The 22,101-nt window shown below is 42.6% G+C and overlaps 1 protein-coding gene across 3 annotated transcripts in view; it reads left to right on the top strand.

Annotated features, from left to right (window-relative positions):
- The window catches only part of ABTB3 (ankyrin repeat and BTB domain containing 3), a 173,777-nt gene that overhangs the window by 114,376 nt on the left and 37,300 nt on the right, over positions 1 to 22,101 (top strand). For all 3 annotated transcript variants that reach the window (XM_034062953.1, XM_031050035.2, XM_013129373.3), the window contains exon 4: positions 8,905 to 9,057. In XM_034062953.1, coding sequence (XP_033918844.1) covers positions 8,905 to 9,057 — 153 coding nt within the window. The remainder of the gene's footprint in view (positions 1 to 8,904; positions 9,058 to 22,101) is intronic.

Below are 22,101 nucleotides of genomic sequence, written 5' to 3'. Positions count from 1 at the left end.
TCTGGCAAGATGTCTTCCTTTGGCAGGGCACTTGAACAACTGCGGTGTGCGGTTAGGGCCAGAGCAAGTACTCAGTGTTATTGCCAAGAGCTTGTGGTCACTTTTGGAAGGAGCAGATATGTCTCCTGTTGCCTAATCAAGCATGCGTTAGTACTTAGTGCTGGAATGGGGGTGATGCAGGGTTAAGCACGAGCCCGGATATTTCCATGGGGTTGTGCTCTGGAGCTTCACCAGCTGGATGAAACCATCCTGTGCTGCAGAAAGGAGAGTGGTGAAGCTGACTTCTCTTTAGTGCTCTGAGGAGCATTCCTACCCATTTCCCATCAGTTTTTTTACATGCAAGCATGCTTTGTGGTCCGTTACTTATTTATGATGGTTTTGGTTTCCATGATAGTTTTTGTGCATTGAAGGGAAGTGGGTTTGTTAAACATTATTTTTTCATATGCAGAATATTTGCCAGCTTTGTGCCATAGCTACATGTTGTATTCTGTCCCTTCTTCTCCACCTGTGTCAATTGGTTTTATGTTGAAAGAAACCCAGAAGGAAGCAAGGAGGTCCAGGCATCTTTCCCCACCCTTGGCCTCTCTGTATCCCTGCTGGTGCAGAGAAGCCAGGAGTGCATGGATCTGACTGTAGGCAGTATTCCCATGAAACGGGGATTGCTCGTGGCTTATGTAAAGCCAAACTGGCTGCTGTCTTGTCTCTTTTCTCCCTGACCATGCATGCCCAGGGTTGAGAGTGTTGTGGGATGCAGCCAGAGAGCTTCGTCAGTGCTTGCAGGGCTTGGATGCCCCCATAAGAGCTGTTCCTGTCTTTCCCACCCATATCCAGTCCACCTGGATTGCAGTTTTGAACCAGGTTGACTTAGGAGGCTGCAAAGGCTCTGCATGTCCTGTGGAAGCTGGATAAGGGAGAGAAGCTGGTGTGGCAATGGTCCTGTCTGGCTTAGTACATTCCAGCACAGAGAGTGATACCTCCTCCATAGTCTTGGGGGACACATAAATGGGATGTTTTCATTTGAATAAATCTGGCTCTTTTTTTCTAGGGAGTGTTTCTTTGTGTTTGCTCTTCGTGGAGGTAAAGAAATGAGATTACGGTGTACTTTTAATAGTGTTTGTCTTTACATAAAATAAAAGGGAAAAAATGATTGCACACTGAAGCTCTTGCTTGGAGGGGGGAATCCTTTTTTGGGAGGGGAAGGAGGTGGAAAGTGGCTAGGATTGCTCAGAAAACCTGGAAAATAATCCCCATTTCCTAAGTGCCAACAAACTCAACCATAAGATGGATATTGAACACCCTCCTACCCCGAATTTATATTCTTCTTTTAATCTGGTCACTTTGGAAGAAACACTCTTGATTTTTTTGGCTGTGTTGTGGCACCAACACAAGGTAGTCCTGCTGGGGTGGGTTATCTAATGGCCCCAGGTACCATGTAGACAGCTATTCTGGCAGGCATGGAGTTACAGGCTGGGGTTTGGACCAGTCCATGGGGAATGTAGACAGATAATTTAGCAGGCATGAAGGTACAGGGAGCATGTGGGGTGGACTTGTTTGTGGTGTTCTCCTTTCCAGGCATGACGTGATGGAGGCATTTCTCTTTGTGCAGGGTATTGCCTGCAAAAGCACTGCTCCCTCCACCTGCAGGCAGCCGTTTTTTTTATTCACTCTCCCTGGAATTAAAAATAAAGGAATTGTAGATGAACCCACTTTTGCCAAGATATCTTTCTCTCTTGCTGCTTCTGGTTTAATAAAAGAATCTGTCTCGTGGTTGTGTTTTGCTTCTCAGCCTCTATAACACTTCCAAAATTATGGCAAGTAATTTCTTAAGGACCGGAAAGTGCAAATCTGTAGCTGCAGATTTGTGTGATTTTTTTTTCTGTAAGTGGTTCCTTACCCCCTTTTATCCACAGCTATATTGACAAAGTCCTCATTACTTCCTAACTCTCCATGTTCCCCATTAACAACTCATTGAGAAGCAGAAGCTCAGCAGCTCAGCGGGCCCAGAACCACTCATTAATTCTGCACACAGGCAGCAAAGTTCCTTCTCCACCGCTTCCTTTGCTGCTCCACCTTGGAGGAGCATTAACTCCCTGTACTACTCCAGTGCTTCCTCTGTCACTCACTCTGCCTTGGGGGAGCATTAACTCTCTATACTACCCCACAGCCTTTAGCTTTTCTCCTCAAGTCTTCATTGAGTTGATGGATATGTGTCTGGTTCTAACCCTCATTTCACTTTTCCCTCACTATTTTTCCCTATATATGGAGCAATCCCTTAGGAAAGTCCTATGGGCGATTGCTTGCTTTTTATTTTTGTGCCTGCCTTGCATGTGGACACACACAAAAATATACATGACCCTTACACATGCACACATGCAAATTATAGCCTGTAGTCATTGATGATTAATGGAAAGGTTTTGGATTATCATCTGAATTTTGGTTCATGCTTTGGATACTTATTAGTGTACCTGGTTAATGAATGTGAGGAGTGTTCCACTACTATAAAATAACTTGAACCCTTTCAAAGCATCTTCATAACTGCTACAGGTCTGTAGTACAGATTATACCCATAGAACAATTTCAGTAAGAAGTCAACTAGGAAAATGTGTCTTTGATTTAAATTATTATGTGGTGTGAACTCCACAGATAGGGCAGTCTCCAGCAAAGGCCAGCAGAGAGTGGAGGGGATGATGGGGAATGCTGATAAAGAACAGGTAAAGTACTAGCACTGGGAATGAGGAAATCCTGCTATGAAACCTGAATAAACCTAGCAACCTATACCTGAAGAACGGGTATGCTGCTTGATGTGTCCGTATGGCATAGTCCCATATAACCCTATTTTTATCCACTGTCTAATGGAAAATTTCACATGGTAAAACCATGACTTTGCTGAACTTAAAGTTACTCTTGAGTTGATATGAATGGGAACTACTGAAAAGAAATCCCAGATCCATCTTTACATAAATCCTCTAGGTTTGCTTCCTAAATATCAAACTTGCCACTCTTTAATGATCCCTTCAGAAATGGTGTTGGCAGCTGCTTGCAGTGTATGTGAGATAGCACATGTTATGAGAAATAGTTCAGGCAAGTATTCATAGCTCGACTGTCAGATGCCATATACCCATGCTGGGCTAGGACTGTATTCTACATCTAGACTTAGTTGGACCATGGGATGGCTAGAGGATATTTTGAATAGAGAGAAATTGCCTGCAGCACTGCGAGAACAGCGCATTACTGGGGCTGTTCTGCGCCATGCTCCCAACGCTGGCATCTTTTCAGGAATTTATGCCACAACCAGCCCTGTCAAATCTGATGTCAAAACTGGCTGTGAAATATTTCCATGTTGTGGTTGCTGGCTGAGTCATCACTTCGACTTGGTTGTGTTTCAGACTTTGGTCATTAATATTTTTAATGCAGGAGAGGCAATAGCAATGGTGCATTCGAATGCTGGATGCAAGTTTAAAACCCGTGACTTGCAGATTCCCTTGTGCAGACTCTGGATCACCGATGTCTTGTAGAATCATAGAATGGTTTGGTTTGGAAAGGACCTTAAAGATCATCTAGTTGTCTTGGTACACAAAAGCATAAGGGTAAACCCTCCCCCTGCCCAGGCGAGTCTCATTAAGGCTTGTGCAGGAGCAATGAAATTTGTACCTTCGGCCTGAACAGAATATAAAATCGGCTTTTTCAAAGGTTTTCTACTTGGGTTACCCTTAGCTGAGTTTCTGGGGTGACAGAGGAGCTGCCTAGGGATAACTGCATGGACTTGGGTGGTGCTCCACTTGGCACCGCTGGGTCCCTGGGTGGGATTGAGACTGGAAGCTTTTTGAAGGCATCAGAAAGTAATTGCTCTCGCTGAAGACAAGTAGCTTATGGTGTAAATATAAAATATGAGTTTTGCAGCCCAGAAACCCATCTGAAATGTATGATAAACATTGGAAAAAAACATGCTTTTCTATCCTCCAATAACACTGAAAGCAGACTAGAATTGCATATATGGTTTCATCATGTGCTTTAAATCAAAACTGTCACAACTGAGGGTGCTTTTCCATTTCTACATTGGATTTTTCTTTAAAAACCACTCACGAAAACATAAACAACTAATCAAACCAATGAAATCTTTTTATGATGTTAAAGTTGCTGACTCATATTTGCAAGCAGAAACATCTCTCTACCTTTGTCTAGATAGGCTTTTTCTTGTAAAAGTACAGTCTTACGTTTCTCAAGAGCACCTTTAACTCTCTCTTGTTCACTTTTGCACTCATTCACTTTTTCAGTGACCTGCGTGTAGCACTTTGGCTGCCATTGCCATGAAGGTTTGCAGTCACCACTTCTTGGCTGGAGTGAGTGGAGAAACTCAAGACCCACCGCAGCAGTAGCTAAAGGATTCTGCAAACAAAAATTATCCAAAGCAATTGTCATAATTGACCCATATAGTAGGTGTTTAAGGTAGAGCAAAGTCAGATCTCTATAGCTGTGTCCACAGCTGGTGAAACTGAGGGATGGACAGCACAAGGCAGCTGTGGGAATTCACAGCTGAGTCAGATTAGCCCTCAGGAGTTTCTCCATTCCCCTCATGGTGCAGGACGTCAAGCTGGTCCTCTCTGTAAAAGTTGATCTAATATATGTGTGAGCGTGTGTATGTGGTGGGGCAAGGGTTTGGCATCAGAAGAAGAGCAATGTGGAATGCCCCTACATTCCCCCCATAACATCTGCATTCCTGATGAGCCATTTTGTATTTTGAAGTGCCCCAGAGACATCAGCCCTGAAAAAGACAAGATAGGTTTGATGTCCATTTGGGCACAAAGGGTTTCTCAGCCCCACTGAAGGGAGGGTGCCAGAGAGAGGCATGGGTGGGAGCCAGTGGGGACCTGCCACATGTGAGGGTGATGTGGAGAAGAACAGAAGGATGTGTGATAGACTGGATGGGGGAGTAAGGCAAGCAGTTGTCCCTTGTGCAGGGTGCCAGCTGGGTATTGTCTGCAGATCTGCACAACACAGGAACTCCTAGCTCCCTGAGCTATCCCAAAATAGATTCAAGAGGAGCACTGGGCACCAAGAAGGAGGAACCAAGGATTTGAGGGTTTGTGGAGCACTCATAATTCTTTTTTATTCAAGTAGGGACCTGGGTAGGGCATGCTTCAAGAGGAGCTGTCTGTCCCCTTGCTGATGACTGGGGAGATAACACCCGGAAGGGTCCAACCCTTTGGAATCTGTTTTTTGCTGGCCTCCCCCATCCTTCCTCTGCTTCCCAGCTCTTTTGCGTGGGATGGAGATTGCTCTGTGCAGAGATCTCTCCTGCATCCTGATCTGGCATGTTTTTTCCGTTAGATGACACTTCAGGAAAACACAAGCTTGTGCCAAAAAACATCTTTTTTGGGGATATTACTTCAGCTCATGCTTAACTTTGAACCGCAGTGAATAAAAGAGGATGGGAGCATGAGTTTAAAGTTAAGTGCAGGTACAGAGATGGGCTAGAGGCTCACTGACTCACACCCCAGTAAGGTGCTTCTGCAGCAGTCGTGCTGCTCCTGACTTCCCATATCCTTCAGGCAGTCAAGCCCAGCACGTTCTTACCATGGTTAGATTAATTAAGATATGCACTTCCAAAGCACATAACTGGTGACTTATCTGCTGTGTGTCTGCTCTGGAACATGAAAGTACCAAACTCTTCTGGTTGTTACCTGCCTTTGTACCAGAGATAAATCAGTGTATTGATGCGATGCATTAACCTAACCCATTTTCTCACAGTGTCATTTGAAAAGTGAAGTATTTCTTGCTGATGTCACATTGTCTTGTGGGTTGTCACACCCCTATAGCTTTGTGTTCCTCTTTCTTCTTTGGCACGCAAGCTGTATTTAAAAAAGAAAATATCCTCTTCACGTGGTGCATAGAGTCTTGAAGGGTATTTTTAACCTATTGCACTCAGCCATATTTGGTTCTCTTCTCAAAATACAAATTCCCTGACATGCTCAGATATGCAGTTGGGATTTTTTTTCCCTTTGGAAAAAGGTAGGTGTTGTGAACGAACCTCACATCCTCGTGTAGGGGCTGAAATTGGCCTTGAGAAAAAATTCCCCTGCCTCCTCAGAACACTGATTCTCTTCCCTTTGGGGACTTACTACACTAAACAGCTACATTAGTTTCCATTTCTCTGTTGAAGTCTGCAAGATGAGGAAAGGGAAAAAAATGTAGTTTTATAGTGCATTTATCACAGTTCCTGTAAATATCTTATTTGCTCTGCTCCTCACTGTGGTAAGGGCAGATTTTGTGCTGGGTGAGCTTCTGACCTGCACAAGAGGAGGAAGGAAGCATGAACCCCAACCCAAGACCCCTGTTCAGCCATAGCCCTCTGCTTTTCCCTTCACCCAGCACACATTATAGGAAGGCTCTGTACAAGCCTATCTTAATTTCTCTGGTCCATAGCATGTTTGCTCTTGCAAACCATAACCTAGAATTGAATTTCCCTGTCCTCACACCAGGTTCTGTAGGTAGATGTATGCATTTTTACACTTCCAGTGTGATTTGCAGCTCCCTTTCCACTGTTTGCCCAGCAAGTGATGAAAACAACTCCCACCAATCACTTGTCCCCAGCTACTTAACACTGAGAGAGTGTCACTTCTGCTCTGATGACACATGCCACAGGTGACCTGGGAAGCAGGTCACCTTCCAGGAGCAGATACACCCCTGCTTCTCCCTCCTCTGACTGCTGCTATCATCACGACAAATTAGGTGGGTTATGGAAGTCATTTCACAGGAGCTGTGGGAGAAGATGCTCTGTCCTTATCTACCTCCTTACGTGGTTGTGGCAGATCTGGGGAGAGCAAAAAGCCTTGGAAAGAAGTGCAGCCTGATCTTGAGGTGATGGATAGAATAATGATGAAAGTGGCAAGTCAGCTAAAAATGTCATATTTCAGAAAGAGGCTGCTCATTTAAGCTCCCATGAGATTTGGGGGCCAGACATCCTAGGGAAAGTTGGTGGCCTCAGGGCTTCTCTATCCTCTGGCACTGTCAAAATATCCCTCCTCAAGCATATTAATATCACAGCTGTGTAAAATCAAGTCTTCAAAAGAGAAATAAATGGCATAAAGAGCTATAAATAGGAAAAGGATGTTCAAGAATCAACATCTTCTTAAATAATTTTTCTCAGGGTAGATCCTTTTGTGGTAAAGTAATATATTTAAAATGTAAAGTATTTGCCTACTGGGCACCTAATCCAGACTTTTATTTTTCCCTTCCTCTATGAAAAAGAACTCCTAAAGGAAAGGCGAAAGAAGGAAAGCAATATTGAATGGAAAGGAGCAGGAGAAGGGAAGGGAGCAAAAGCAGGGAATGGTGCTGCACTAATAAGAACATTTCCAATATTAGAATGATATATCGAGCTAATAAACAGAAGGAATATGCAGTTAAAGAGGAGGGGAAAGGAAGCCACATAGGGAATGAGGCAAAAGAAAAAGATTCAGGAGAAGGTAAGTGCAGGTTAATTGCAGACATTCCTTGAGGACAGGAGTCATTTACTAGTTTCATATCTTTTTGTTGTTGTTAATGTTATATCAGTATGTTAAAATACCAGTGTAGCCATGGTATTTACTTTACAGTGTGGATGAAACAGTCTCATTGTGTCCTCATAGTTTTCAGCAGTCCTTTGCAATCACAGGACTTTCAGCACAGTTTTCAAGTAGCTCTTGGACAGATATACTGATTTTTAATGATTTTACATTTTTTTTAGCATTTTATAATATATTGTTATGAAGAGGGGTTTCTCCTTTAAACCTTCCCTCATCCCTTCCCCACACAGACTTTGTCTCCTGTGTACAGCTGTGGAGGAGACACCCATTTTGGACACCCCAGCTGGGTATTGAAGCAGACAAAAACCCTGTTGAGGACAGAAGGGCAGTATCTACAGCTACTGCTCTGGGGATTTTATCCACCTTGATCTAGCAGGCAGTGACCTTCCAAAGTGTTCAGCTGCAGATGTTTTATCTGTTTTACCTCCAAGCTAGGGCTAGTTTTTGTTTAAAGTTTGCCTTTTTGATCTTGGTCCCCAAATAGTTTTTAGCATAGATAAAGCAAACTGTATGCTGTGTGCTTTATCTAAGGCTTGGGCAGCTCTTGCTAGGATGTTGGGCTGTCTAAGTCTCGTCAAGGACCATGTCTTTGAGTGTCCACACTTTGCTCAAGTGGGGGCTGTGGCTCAGAGTCCCACCACCCACTTTGGGGGCAGTTCTGTGTATTTTTGCTCAAGTGTCAGAACAATTGTTACCCAGAGGTATAGCAGTTTGATGCCTCTTAAAGTGAAGCAAACCATCCTAATTTCTGATGCTGCTTGTGGGTAACTTCCACAGCACAGCTGCAAAGGTCCCTGCTTTCAGTGCTGAGCATGACGTGCACATTGCATTGATAGTCTATGCTGGAGACTTCCTGGGGCATCATCTCTCCATCCCTGGCATTTCAGGGTGGGGCATCCCATCTCTGTACCCATCTTTCTTCTCCTATCCCTATTGCAAAGTGGCAGGCGAGTATATCCTGTCTGGCCCATCAGCTAGAGCAGGACATGGTCCTGTGCTCTCTTTTTGGGATAAACTGAGTGAAGGATGGGGTGAAGGGAGGGCTTGCCAAGCAGGTGCACTACCTCATAGGAGTCCCATAAATGAATGTGGCTCATAAATTTCCCTCATCAAATAATCAAGCTCCTGAGACAGGGTGAGACATCTTGATTTAGACCTGCTTGAAATCTGCTGAGCTGGTTTGCTCTCCCATGCTTTCGGTTTGCTTGTCTCTCTGTATATATATATACTCTCACACACATGCACACATGCACACACACGCACTCCACTGCTCTCTTTACATATACCTGTTATTTTGATGCTAGTGTACTGTAGCACTCATGTCTGTGTGCTTTCCCAGGCCGTTCATTGTGCTGCCTCCCCTGATGGAATGGATACGGGTTGCTGTGGCTCACGCAGGGCACCGTCGCAGTTTCTCGGTGGACAGTGATGACGTACGGCAGGCAGCGAGGCTCTTACTGCCGGGAGTTGACTGCGAACCTCGACAGTTAAAGTAAGTCCACACAAAAAAAAATCAGCTGCTTTGTGCAAAACGTGTCTCTAGTCACAGCGAGCAGGCAGGCAGAGGGCTCTCTTTCTGCCTTGAGAGGTGCATGGATGCTCAGGCTCGTCGCCGTGCGCGTCGCAAAATCGGCTCCTGGTATTTATTTGCTCACATCCGTGGATAAGCTGGTTGCATGGTAATGGGTGTCTGAATATCTCACAGCTGGATCGAGCCCGTAATCTGCTCCTCAGAGCTCAGACGGGGTTCGGTTGGGGTTTTTTTACTCTTACTCTTAGGTTCTGCTTGCTAATGAGGGGCTGAATCTTCAGCTAATTGTCTGTTTCACGTTGCTTTGCTATAAAATACTGAGCTGTAATTGGCAGGGCTGCAGATATTTTTCAGGGCTTTGTTTTCAGGATTAATGCTTAAAGGGCACATTTAAACTTATAGGTAAGACCACCTCTTGCAATAGAATCGTATTTTTCATGCGAATGTCAGTTCAAATTAGTTGTAAATGTCAGCCTAGATAATTCGACTTTTTCATGTATCAGTTGTGACCTTTAGGTTTTCTAATGAAGTCTTAAAGTATTTATTGCTAGGGTATGCTTTTAGTGTCTGTTTTGCCTTATTATTATGTACATGTATAAAAGCATGAACTAGGGCTGTTCTGGAGTCAATAATATATTTGTGTTTGATTTTCGTATGGAAAGGAATCCTGAATCTGCCAAAGCAGAAATTACTCCCTGCTATTGCTTCACAAATTTGTACATAAACCCCAGTTTTTAGCAATCTTGCCTCTTCATACAGCAGTAGGTGCATTTTTTCCTGCAACACCGAAAGCAGAGGGATGATCTACATGATTAGCTGTGACAACCTGCATCAGAGCAGCTGCTTCTGTTGACTCTGGCCTTACCGTGCTCTTTCACCAGAGAGCATAATACTTTACTTGGAGATTTGCATAGACTTTTTATAGTCACAGCTATTCAATATCTAATTGAAGAAATATATTGAATTTCAAAAAGGAAATCTTGAGCATTTCACATTTCCAATCTTTGCTGTAATTGCTTCCCTTTGGTATGACCATCTTGGCCCTTATTTCCAGAAGTGCAGCATTCTGTGTCCCTACTGAAATGTCAGGACTTTAGAACTACTTACTTTCTGAACACCCAGCACTTGGTTTTGAAAGGGCACAATTAATTTAATAGCTCTTCCAGTACTTAGGTAGGATTGCAAGTAAAACAATAATGTTTCTACTCTATATCCTCTATCTTGAAAATTAAGGTGGATAAAGTGAAATATCTGTGGGTTAAAAAGCACAGGATGTTATTCTTAAAGTTGTATTTTGTGTGTATATAAGTATATATATATAAAATGCCATGTATATATACATTTATACATTTTTATATATATGTATAAAAATATATAAAAATAAATACATTTATATATAAATATATATATATATTAAATGCCATCACTGGTTAGACAATTTTCCAGGAGTTTCAAAGTAATTTGAAGTTGGGGAGAGCTGTGTTACGCTGCAGAAGAATTTGTTAATTATGAGGAACAAATCAGCACTTAATTTAAAAGTTGCCATCAAGAATTAATTTCATAAAGACCAGAAGTGTTGTCCTGCTTGTCTTGCAAGTGGGAATGGGACTGAAGAGCACTGTCTGTGATTAATCAGGTGGGAATGAAAAGAGAAATCATTACAGAGACAAACTGCATTTTAGAGAGACCAGACTTTGCGGCGTGCTCTTGTTTGGTTGCAGGGTCCTGATTCACCCACGGATGCCCCAAAATGACAGTCTCACTCTACTGTGCTGGCAGAGGTCTGCAAATGAGTGTCTGCATACTTTGGGTTTTACTTTAAGGTCTGTGCCTACTGCCACTGTAGTGCAGCAGGCTCTTTGGATAGCTTCACAGAAGACCCTGTCTGCCTGTAATCCTGAGATCAAAGGAAGGGCCAGGCTTTTCTGGAGAAAAATGTGAGGCATCAGGATGTCAATTTGAAACATTTCAGCTTGCAATTTTTTATTTGCATTCTGTGCAGACCCACAGCACTTCTCATTTCCACTAAGCCAAGCACCAACTTTTAATGCTTCCCCATTACGGAGGGAGTGTTTCCAATTATCAACTCCTCAACAGCCATTAATTCCGTAAATGCAAACACTGGGATGGGGAGAGAAATACCGCAGCTTTGGAGGGAATGGCTTTTCAAATAAGCTGTGTGATGGATGACAGCTGGAGGATTTTAAATGCAGTTAGCTTGATGTATTTTGTGACTTTTATAGAAATGGCTTAATAAGTAGAACCTTGAAATTGGTTCAGTTTAGGCTTTTCTTAGCAGTTGTCTCCAGTCCCTAAAATATAAGAGACCAGAACACAAAAGTTCCCCGGTGTCATGTGATACTGTATCATTCCATGGTGTTGATTCACAACCTGTCATTGCAAACGCATAAAGTAAGATCAGCTTCTATGCTGGAAAAACACGCATCCAGGGGGAGGGGGAGATTGGCAGGATCTCAAAGGCTATGAAGCTGAGGATCAGTTAGGATAAAAGCCAAATGTTCAGTTTCTTATCTGAACTACAGCATGGAGGTCTCCCAGCAGATTCTCCCAGCACAATCACATACTCCAGCAGTGAGGTTCCCAACATGTGACTTTGTAAATTACCTCTGCTTTCTTCCTGCCTTTCATTCCAATGCTTCCTCTTTTTCTCCCCTCTTCTGATCCTTTTTAAAAAAGCCATTGCCTTAATTTCTTGCAACATTTTCATCTCCTGAAAGAGAAGCCGCTCTTGCTCTGGGTAGAGGAGTGAGAAAGCTGTGATCAGTCGAGAACTGCCTGTCTCCTTCCTGGTCTGTTTTCATTTTACAGCAGCAGACGTGCCAGAAAGTTTCTTCCCTTTCCCCAGCCGTGGGATTTGAGCAGGGATATAAATGTTCATTTTCCCTCAGGAGTGGAGGCTTAGACAGATCAGTCGTCTCACCTTTTGCAAGGGGGCAGGTTTCACAGGTGGATTGACTGCTGGATGTGCAACAGCTAGCTGAGATGGAAACCCAAGTTGTGTCCAAATATTCTTTGTCACAATGAGAGATCAGACTTCAGTAAAGCCTCACCTGTACCTGGGGTCATGTTGGGCCGCCTAAGGCAATGTAATCAGTAGGGAATTGTGTGCAAGGTAGCTTTCTGCAGGCATAAATCTGTTGAAGGTGGGTGCTCTGCTCCCTGCTCTAGACCTTTTATTAGTGAAGGCATCAGGGATGAAGGTAGTTTGTTGCCAAAAAGGGGCATGGTAATAAAAACTGTTGACCTGCCCTTCTGCTGCACTAAGATATTGTCACTTCTCAGTCTGCACTAGGTCTGGTTGGCTGCAAACAAATACCTGGTTTTGGCTGCTCCTCATCATCACATCTGCAAGGGGTACTTACCTAAATACAGGAAGCTCTTTGCATGTTTTCCCTTCCTTCACTCTGGGGGGTCATTTGTTTAAAACAAAACCAATCCCTAATATGTTAGAGACATGGTGGAGAGGATTGCTGATGGATGACTACATCTGCAGACTGGAGGCTCATGGCAGAGAAGCTTAGCAGAGGAGGAGCATCCTGTATGGTTCAGCACAAAAGCTTGTTGCCTTGCTTTTAATCAGGGTTGGTGGCTGCAATTCTGGTTGCAATAAATCATGGCAATCTCAGAGGATGTAAAGATAAAAAAATTGAATAAATGTTCACAGCCTTGGAGATGTGAGTGCAATTCCACCCTACAAAGGGTAATTCCCATGTGTTATTTGAAGTATTTTCTTCTACCCTCTTCATTGCCTCAGACCTCTTTGATTCCAAGTCATTCCCTGTATGGTTTCTCTGGAAATCTGCTTTTTCCAGATATTTCTGTGTCTGGCAAGGAGCCCCCTTGCCCCAAGAAGGGCCCTGTGCTCTGCTGAAGGGAATCAGGTGGGCAGCATTTTCACTCCTGGTACTTACAGTGATGCAGGAGGAAGTACTGCAGGAGATCCCGGCTTGCACTGTTCAAGACTAGGGCTCTGGCTCCTGAACCCCGAACATCTCAGCTGGACATTTGATCCCCAGCTTGGCTGCAGAATGAATGACCTGCAGGGTTGCTGACCTAGCCCACATCAAGGGGCCTTCCTGTCAGCTGGATAAAGAGGAATATCACATGTGTCTCCCTGGCACCAAGATCCTCCAGAAGCATTGCCCATAAGGCTGGGCATTTTTCTGCAACCATTGGGGTATCCGGAAGCCCTCTCATGCTCATTAGTCCTCTGTCTTCTTGCCCAGCAGGATGTAAAGCTCCTGGCTGAAATTTGGAAGGGAAGCATTTTAGTAATCTTGAGTGGTTTCTTCTTATCATAGAATGAACCAGGTTGGAAGAGACCTTCAAAATCATCAAGTCCAACCTTTACCACAGCACTGCCAAGTCCACCACTAAACCATGTCACTGAGGGCCTCATCTGCACAGTGTCTGAACTCTTCCAGGGACTGTGGTTCCACCACTTCATTGGGAATCCTGTTCCAATGCCTGACCACCCTTTCGGTGAAGAAATTTTTCTTGCCTTTTCTTATATTGACATAACCAGCAGAGACCTCCCAGGTTCTTATGGCACCATAAGAAGCATTGCAGTAACTGTGTTGTTGGGGGGATGCTGTAGGACAGAGCTGGGCAGCAGGGTTTGCATGCCAACCCCACTGGTGCAATCAGAGAGCCCCCCCTTATGTTCCACTCCAGTTTAGTTGGAGATTGCAGTATCGCTGCTGGTCAAGACAGGGCTGGTGAGAGCAGGAGCCAGCACAACCAGGGCTTGTGCCTGTGCACAGATCCCCTTTAATCACTTGCTCATACACCTCAGAAGCATTTCAGAGTTACAACTGACATGCAAAGGTGGAATTTGTATCAATGAGTGCTGGCCTTGAGGCACATGTGAGAGTTGTGCATCAGTGCCAACAGAGGCCATCACCCAAGCACTTAGAGTGTGTACTTTGCCTGTGGTTTGAGAAGGAAAATCCTGTGGGGGAAAGGAAAAATACATACTAGCAATAAGGTTATGAAAATGGAAAAACATTAATCAAAAGGAGAGCAAATTATGCAGCTTAATGCATTCAAATTGGGGTGACCAGATAACCCCTATCCCAGCAATGACAAAGCTGCCTCACAAAATCAGAGGGTCAAAGGGAAATATTTTTAACAAAGCCCGCTATGGTGCCTTAACTCTAAGGATTAATAATAGTAATGCCCAACATTTGAAAAGAATGAAAAACAACGGGAGGAAAATTCCAGGCTGTTAGTGCAAGGCTTTTGAATGTTTTTTCAAGCAAAAACTGATTAAAGGCATGTTGTTGAAGGAAAAATGGGGTAAAATGTGACACAGATTTTCTAAAGATAGCTCTTGCCAGACTAATCTAATAACTTTCTGATAAAATGACCGATTTTCTACCAAAATGAAATTCAGTAGATACAATCTATTTGGACGTGAGTAAACAATTTGATGCAGTCCAGGCAGGGAGTTAACTGGAAGAGGTTGCCCAGAGAGGTGGTGGCTGCACCATCCCTGGAGACATTCAAGGCCAGGCTGGATGTGGTTCTGGGCATCCTGATCTAGTTGAAGGTGTCCCTGCTCATTGCAGTGGAGTTGGACTAGATGGGCTTTGAAGGTCCCTTCCAACTCAAACCGTTCTGTGATTGTAAGACAGAAGATGTGGGTAAGTAAAGGAACTGGAAGATGAGCAGGGCCTTGATTCAAGAGATATGTCAAGGGCTGGATTCCTGTGATAGGATTGCAAACAGAGATCTTCAGCTCTCATTCACTTTTAAGAATTGGTCTGGTTTAATTTTCAGAAAGGGTTTTGGCACAAATCTTAGCAGTGTGCTTATGAAGTTAAAATTTGCTGATGCCACAATGTTAAGAGGTATTGTCCTGACAGAGGAAGTTTGGGAAATCATCCAGGAAAAAGTGGATGACCTTGAGGACTGGGACAAAAGAGATGGGATGAAATGCAGTTTTCCACAAATGGAAGACAACCATTTGGAGATTAATTAGAATAATACACACTGCAGTGTATATGTAACATACACTATTTATGCAGTATAATATATACTTATATATATATTGAGAGCTGAGTATTGGAAAGGTGGTGGTAAACACTGTAAAGCAGTATTTCATTTCAGAATGACTGTAAAACACAAAAGTGGATTTTTCCTTAGCCTTGAAAAAAACAAATGCATTTTAAAGATGTATGGGGAGAGGTATTTCCAGTAGAAGCAGGAAAATACTGGTGCCTCTGTACATGAAAGTGGTAGGAAATGATATGGAATCCTGTGCTTGGGTCAAACAAATATTCACATTGGAGCAGGTAGAGAGAAATAGGATGGGGTGATTGAGTTTTGACAAAATGGTCTCATGGAGAAAGACTAGAAGTAAAAAGGCTTATTCAGCAGGGCTAAGTAGGTGCTGAGGAAACATGTGACTCTTCTCCAGAAATACATCAGGGGTAAACACCACAGAAGGAAAAATACACTATTTAAAGGGCAGCACGGACAAAGGAATATGTGAATATTAACAGTTCATGAGTAAGTTAAAACTGAAATTGTAGAGGGATCCAAGCCTTGCTGCAGTATAGGACTACATTTATTAACTCTCCAGTCCCATGTGCTCCTGCAGCTGCTGCCTCGTCACAGCTTCACCCAGGGATCCGAGTTGCATTTACAGCTCTGATCCAGAAAGATCTCTGGGCAAAGACAGGATCTGAGTGCCTTTGAAAATCTGTTTTTAATTGAAAATCAGTTCTCATTTCCAATTAGCCTTGGTCTGTTAATACCTAAGTCTGCTTTTCTGTCTGGGACTGTCCCTCTTAATGAAGGCTCTCTAGGAAAATAAGATTAGCAGCCTCAGGAGTGAAGCTTATTTAACATGAGGGCATCTTTGGCTCATTTTAGAGTGTTTTCTTAAGACTGTGGAAAAGGAAAAATACAGCAACGTAAAGGGAAGATCTGTTATTTTGTTCTTTTAGAGCAGTCTATGCCGTTTGCCATGTCATCTTAATACTGTACCACACATATGCAATTCTAACTTGAAAGAGGAAGAGTTGCATTTAATGTTTTATTTATGGAAATCCTGTGCTTGTACTAGAGCATGAAAATGTAAATAGAGATTTGAAGGCAGAAAAATATTTCCACTGCTCTTTGCTCTCTCTTAAAATGCATGGGGTAAGGGGCTGAATTTCTGGACAGGGAGAGTGAGTAGAAAATTGCTAAGAAATTCTGCTGTTTCTTTAGATACAGCCACTTTTAAGTAGGGACAGTTGGTGTTTGCCTGGCTCCTTGAATGTCCTTCCACAAATTTTCACTAATCCTTTAACAGCAGCCATGGCTATTGCTGTAATTAGACACAAAAACGCCAAACCTGCGAGTGGTAGCAAACAAGCTACTTGACAAAATCCAGCAGTCCCTTAAGGCAGATGGTGCCAGTGGATGAAGGAGATTTTATTACTTAAAAGGTAGAGCATGGGTTTCCTGAGGTGAACCTGAACCTCTCCTGCCAAGTGCCTGCTTGAAGACAACAGCAATAAAAAGAAATTATTAAGGGGAGGACCTTGTCCTCATGTTCTCCTTCACTTTTAGGGCAAAACAAACTTGCATTTTTACAGGCTTTAGGATCCAGCTTTCTTAGCCTTTTCTCATTGTAAGCAAGTTCGCTAGTGTTTCATATGTTCTGTCTATACACATTCCTGAATATAATAATCAAGATGCAGAGAACATCTCATCTTCTACTCATTAGTGTAGACTTGTGCTACCTATTTATATGAAAGACAAATCTGTACCCAAATTTTCCTATGACATATTGGCTGTGTTCATAATCTGAAATCAGATTCAATTTTGAACATGGTTTCTGGCCTGTATACATGGGATGTAATATTAAGAGCTCTATTTAGGTCTTGATTTGATAGTCACATCATTTTAAAATGAATTTTCCAGTATCAATAGCCAATTTATTTTCAGGAGTTTGACAAGAATGAGGTTGGCTAATAAACTGCAGGAGTACTTTTCTTATCTTCATTTGGCACCTGATTAAAGTAAATGGAAATATTTTATGTCTGCATTGGAAGGTAGTGTTCTTCATCACTTTGATCAACATGTTTGTGCTTAATGTTTCCCTCTCTCCAGAACTGAAAATGCAAATAATTGTCTCAGTATAGTATTTACATTGCAGTCCCATTAATATCAGCATTATAGTCCCTTTTAAAGCACCATAATGGAAAAAAAGAGTGCTCACTAATTTAAATCTAATAATCTGCCGCTCCTGCTATTGCCTTTTGTGCCTGTAGTCTCACTGAAGAGCCGCAGGCAAGGAGCAGGACCCTTTTGTCCTACAGGCTGTGCATACCCAGATCAAAACTGTGATCTCTGACCCCAAGAAGTTCAGCATTGCAAATGCATGTATATTGCTTGCTAAAATATGACTCTTTCCAGACTTCAAACCAGCTGAACTATAATTTCTGACTCAAGACCTCATTCAGATTTAGGACAGACACAGGCAGAATAAACTCTATAGAGCTAAAAGATGGACCTCATTAATAGATTATCATTCTCTTCATTGAAAGGGCTTTCGATCAAGTCCCAGGTGGACAAACAAGACTCCGGTGCTTGGCTATCCGGAGGATGATCTGTTCATTTCAGTGGAGGGAAATGATTATCCTGTCCCTCATCACAGTCTTCATTTCTTTTAAATCAACTATTAGCATGCTATAGCTTAGAACATGATTAAGATGTTCCTTTGTCTTTTTTGGTAACATTTACAGAGCATTGCCTTTTCTTTCTTTTTTGAATTGTCCACTACTGATTACAGCCATAATCCACCCCAAAGAACAAATAATTAAAAAGCTATGCAATAAGAGAACTGCTGTGTCTACCAGTAACGATAGAAACACTTTGCTTTTGAATCATCCATTTTCCCAAATGTATTCAATCCACGACTAACTTATTAAAGATCTGCACAGACTCTTAGCCAGTCTAAATTAAAATGAAAAAAACCCCAAACCCTAAAACTAAAACCAAAAAGCCAAAACCAATCCAACAAAATCAAACTCTTGCACTTAAACTGTTGCTATAGAAGTGCCGCATTATGTTTTCACAATGTGAGTTCGGGAAAAAGTAAAAATAATTTGCTGTACTGCTAGGATCCATTATAAAGGAAGATTATCTTTGACTCCTTTCATAGGTTCACCTATTTCAGAATATGACAGTGTATCATCATGGTCACCATGCAGCATTTGACAGTGACCGTTTGCAAATAATTAATGTTACCATGGCATTCTCCATATAAAGCCATAGTAAAGTTAATTATGTGCAGTGGCAACACTGTAATGATCTTGAAGATGACTGCTGTAGAAGCAGTATCTATGAGGAATTGAAAGTGGACTCTGAGAAAATTGTTTTGCATTGTAAGTTAAAAAATATGGCCACAGCTTTGCTACAAATATAAAATCAGGAACAATTTCACCAGTTTCTAATTTTCCTTTTATTTGCAAAGGCAATTGTTTGCTTGATTCAAGGTAGGGAGGGACCAGTTAGGGAGTTTACAGGCTATGTGATTGAACGAGGACCATGATCAGTGTATGTTATTAATTCAGGTATATTACTTCTCAATTGTGGGAGTGGGAGCATCTATACAGGATGATGGTGCCAAGGAGCCTGGCAAGCCCCACAGGTTGCTAAATAGGGAAAACCAGAGTGAGCTCAGTCTTTTGAGATAAGATATCAGCCTCAAAGGATGCCTGTCAGTCCTATCTTTGTCACTGTATCACCTCTGGGAACCTCAGAGTTAGCCTCACCCAGCCAGCATCTGGGATGGTGATGTCCTGCCATCCTGAGACTCTCTCAGGGGAGAAGAGAGGGAGAAGAACACTGGCAGCTCATAGTTTTCCGTTCCTCCTTCCTGTCAGCTCTCCCTGCCCCTTTGATGAAAAACACATTTTCTGCAGCATGAGGTCTTGGGGAAAGGACAACCCATGTTAATGTTGGCACCAGCAGAATCTGGCAGCCAACCAAGGTGGCCTTGGAGGGGACACTGCACCATTGGGCTGGTGTCAGCCCCCTGTGTGCTTGGAAAGATCACAAAGGCTTTTTGGCAAAAGGGCCGTGAACTGGCTCTGCAGCTGGGGAGGTTTCCAGCTCTGTTTGTGCTTACACTGGCTTCCCTTGCTTTGCAGGCACGGTTTCCTAACTCTGAAAAGTGACCCTACATATTTAGCTGACTTCACTGTTCCTTGTCAACCTTATTTTTCAGGCTTCTTTCTGTCTTTTCCCACCTCTCCATAGCTTGTCAGTATACTTGTTGCAGTCCAAAGATAAGAAGTCTTGAGTGAATCAAGCCTAGGTGCCTATTCCCTTCCTTCTTTTCTATCTTGTGTCCTTTAATGTTTGTGATTCTGGATAGTGTCTTTGATGAAGCAGCATCCCCTTATACAGTGTACTATAGAGCAGAGGTCCTCTGTTCCTTTTGGAATCAACATTATGCAGTTAATGGTATGAAAGAGGACTTTAAAACAAATGCAGTGTTGTGGTGGCTTAGGGTTGATTTTTTGATGGATTTGGGGGGCTGGGTTTTTTGATTTTTCAGTTTTCATTTTGAAACACCTCTGCTCAGTCTGTCTGCTGTACTGTCTTCCCAGCTGGCTTTTTCCAGTGTTAAATGTGATGCTGTGTTCTCCTCTTCTGTACTTGTAGTTCCTGATCATTTTTGATCTGTCTCTACACTGCTTTTAATCTGTACATGTTAAATCTTTTTCCTTAACTCATTCATCTCTCTGTCTTTTCGAGACGTTATGCTTTCTCTTCTGTTCCTTTCCCTTGCGTCATCCTCTTGTTTTATTAAACTTCTCAGTTTGATCACTATCCATTTTATTAGTCAACAGATGACAGCAGTGGCACCGGCAATGATCATGTCAAATTCTGCCATATAGTTTCCATTTCTTTGTCCCATAAATCAGGGCTGTAGCTCACTCATGACAGTTCCTTTGTGGGGTATAAAAAGGCAGTGGGACACTGGAAGCGGTGCTAAGTTGTAGTTTCCTGTTTTGTGGTATTTGGTCTAGGTGACATTTCATTAGTGCTGGCATCCTAGCGGATGTGCAACCCAGGTACTCTTCTGCATCCATGTTACTATTGCAGAGTTTGTACATCTGTAACATTCTGGAGCCCTTGGACCAAAACACTTACTCCCCCCCCCCCCCACTGATCAAGGAGTACTGATTTGCTGATACCGAGTATCAGCAGTAGTTAATGAGTCCCCTTCCTTGGCTATAGTAAGCAGGTGGACTGCTATGTTTTTAGGGGACCAGAGACAACTCGTGGCTGAGTTACTTATGGAGAACTATGTAATTTATGAACTTGTGCCAGAGTAGCAATCTGGGCAGCCCATATAGGATAAGTGAGATTGGTCCTTGTTCCTTCTTCCTGCCTTGTGTGGGCGTGCAACCCAGGTCAAAATCTGGCTTCTTTTAAAGTGGAGATCATCAACTATCATTTTGCATGTACCGAGCTGGGCCTGACGTCAGTGAAAGCTCTGTCTCTTTCTGCCAGCTCTGAGTTTGACCCATTTTACTCAGAGCGTATGTTATATACCTCGGTACAAATGATGAAGCAATGACTTCACATAGGCAGTGATTCATAGTAGCAGACACCTCTGCAGTCCTTAGAGGATGTCTGGATCTTTCCATAGCTGCATTTTGCTGAGAAACCACCTTGTTTTCAGCCCAGAATCATCTGAAAATTGCCAGCTATGGCTGGGAGGACCAGACTCTGTCTGTCCACCCAAAACCACCACCACCTAACTTCTGAGCATGCTTTATCTTTGCCATATGTGTAAGGAGGGCACAGATGATCTCTGGCATCACCTGCTATGGGGGTAACAAATACCAAATGTTGCTGTAGCTCTTGTGTCAGAAATGTGCCATACGGTGTGAATTTGTTAAGCCGCAATTGTTCCCGTGGATCTTGGTGTTGTTGAGCTCAGCCCTGCACGTCTGTGCTGGTTTTGCTTTTTCCTTAAACCCACTCAGAACCTACTCCAGAAACCCTGCTGTGCATTGCTTTCTTCATCTCTGTTGTAGGCATATTGCTGCTGCAAAATTTGTTATTGCTGTTACGGTGTTTTCATCGTGTCCGAGTGCTGTGCACTAATTTTGCAGCATACTGTTGTGATGAAGCGTCATCCTTGTTCCCCTAAGTAACAGTAGTCCAAGCACACCTTGTTTGAATTCTTAGGACAACAACTTTTTAGTAGTCAAAACACAAACCGAGCATGTAGAATGAACATCATCATGTATCTGCTGTCTTCCAGACTTGCCATGGCCCAGCACAGCAGTGAGCAAGCTTGAGCTCAGATGGCAGTTTCAGTACTAAGTCCTGCGGAAGCTTTGATCAAAATACTTTGTATTTTCCATCTCTCTTTCCTTCCTCTGTTGAAAGAGGAAGAGTGGTAGCTATTACTACATACCACTGCTTCTATATAAACAGCATATGTGTTCCATACTGCTGTTAAATATTAAGCAGTGTTATATATTTTATAAAGCTCTATAAAGCACTTTGAAGAAAAAATCTAAATTACAATGACGTGCTGTTTGTATTTTTCTTTTCGTTTGCTGCATTTTTTTACATATGAAACAGAAAACAAATATTTGATGTATTTTTGTGTCTCTCACTGTTGATCTTTATTTTGTTTTCCATTTGTAAGTAGCCCCTTGTTTTCTGACCTAGCATTTTTAGAGAGTGAAAGTCATGTTTTTCTAAACAGTTCTTTGTCTTAGTTCACACCAAAACCACTGAATTTGGACTCCAACCTCTGCCCCAGACACTCCTCAGCATGAAAAAAAAGCAAATCTGTCTTTTAATAAAATGAAGCCAAGCTGGATAAATATCAGATTTGAATTTCTGAGATTCACATCTTGGCTAAATAAGCCCTTCTTCCATTTGAAATTGATGTCTTGAGCAGTTTACAGTTTGGAAATCTTTTGCATAAGACCTTAATAGAATGACATCTCA

Source organism: Melopsittacus undulatus, chromosome 5, assembly GCF_012275295.1.
Source record: "Melopsittacus undulatus isolate bMelUnd1 chromosome 5, bMelUnd1.mat.Z, whole genome shotgun sequence".
NCBI classification, from domain to species: domain Eukaryota; kingdom Metazoa; phylum Chordata; class Aves; order Psittaciformes; family Psittaculidae; genus Melopsittacus; species Melopsittacus undulatus.
The sequence above is the reverse complement of the archived record's forward strand: the minus strand, read 5'-3'. Positions and strand labels throughout refer to the sequence as shown.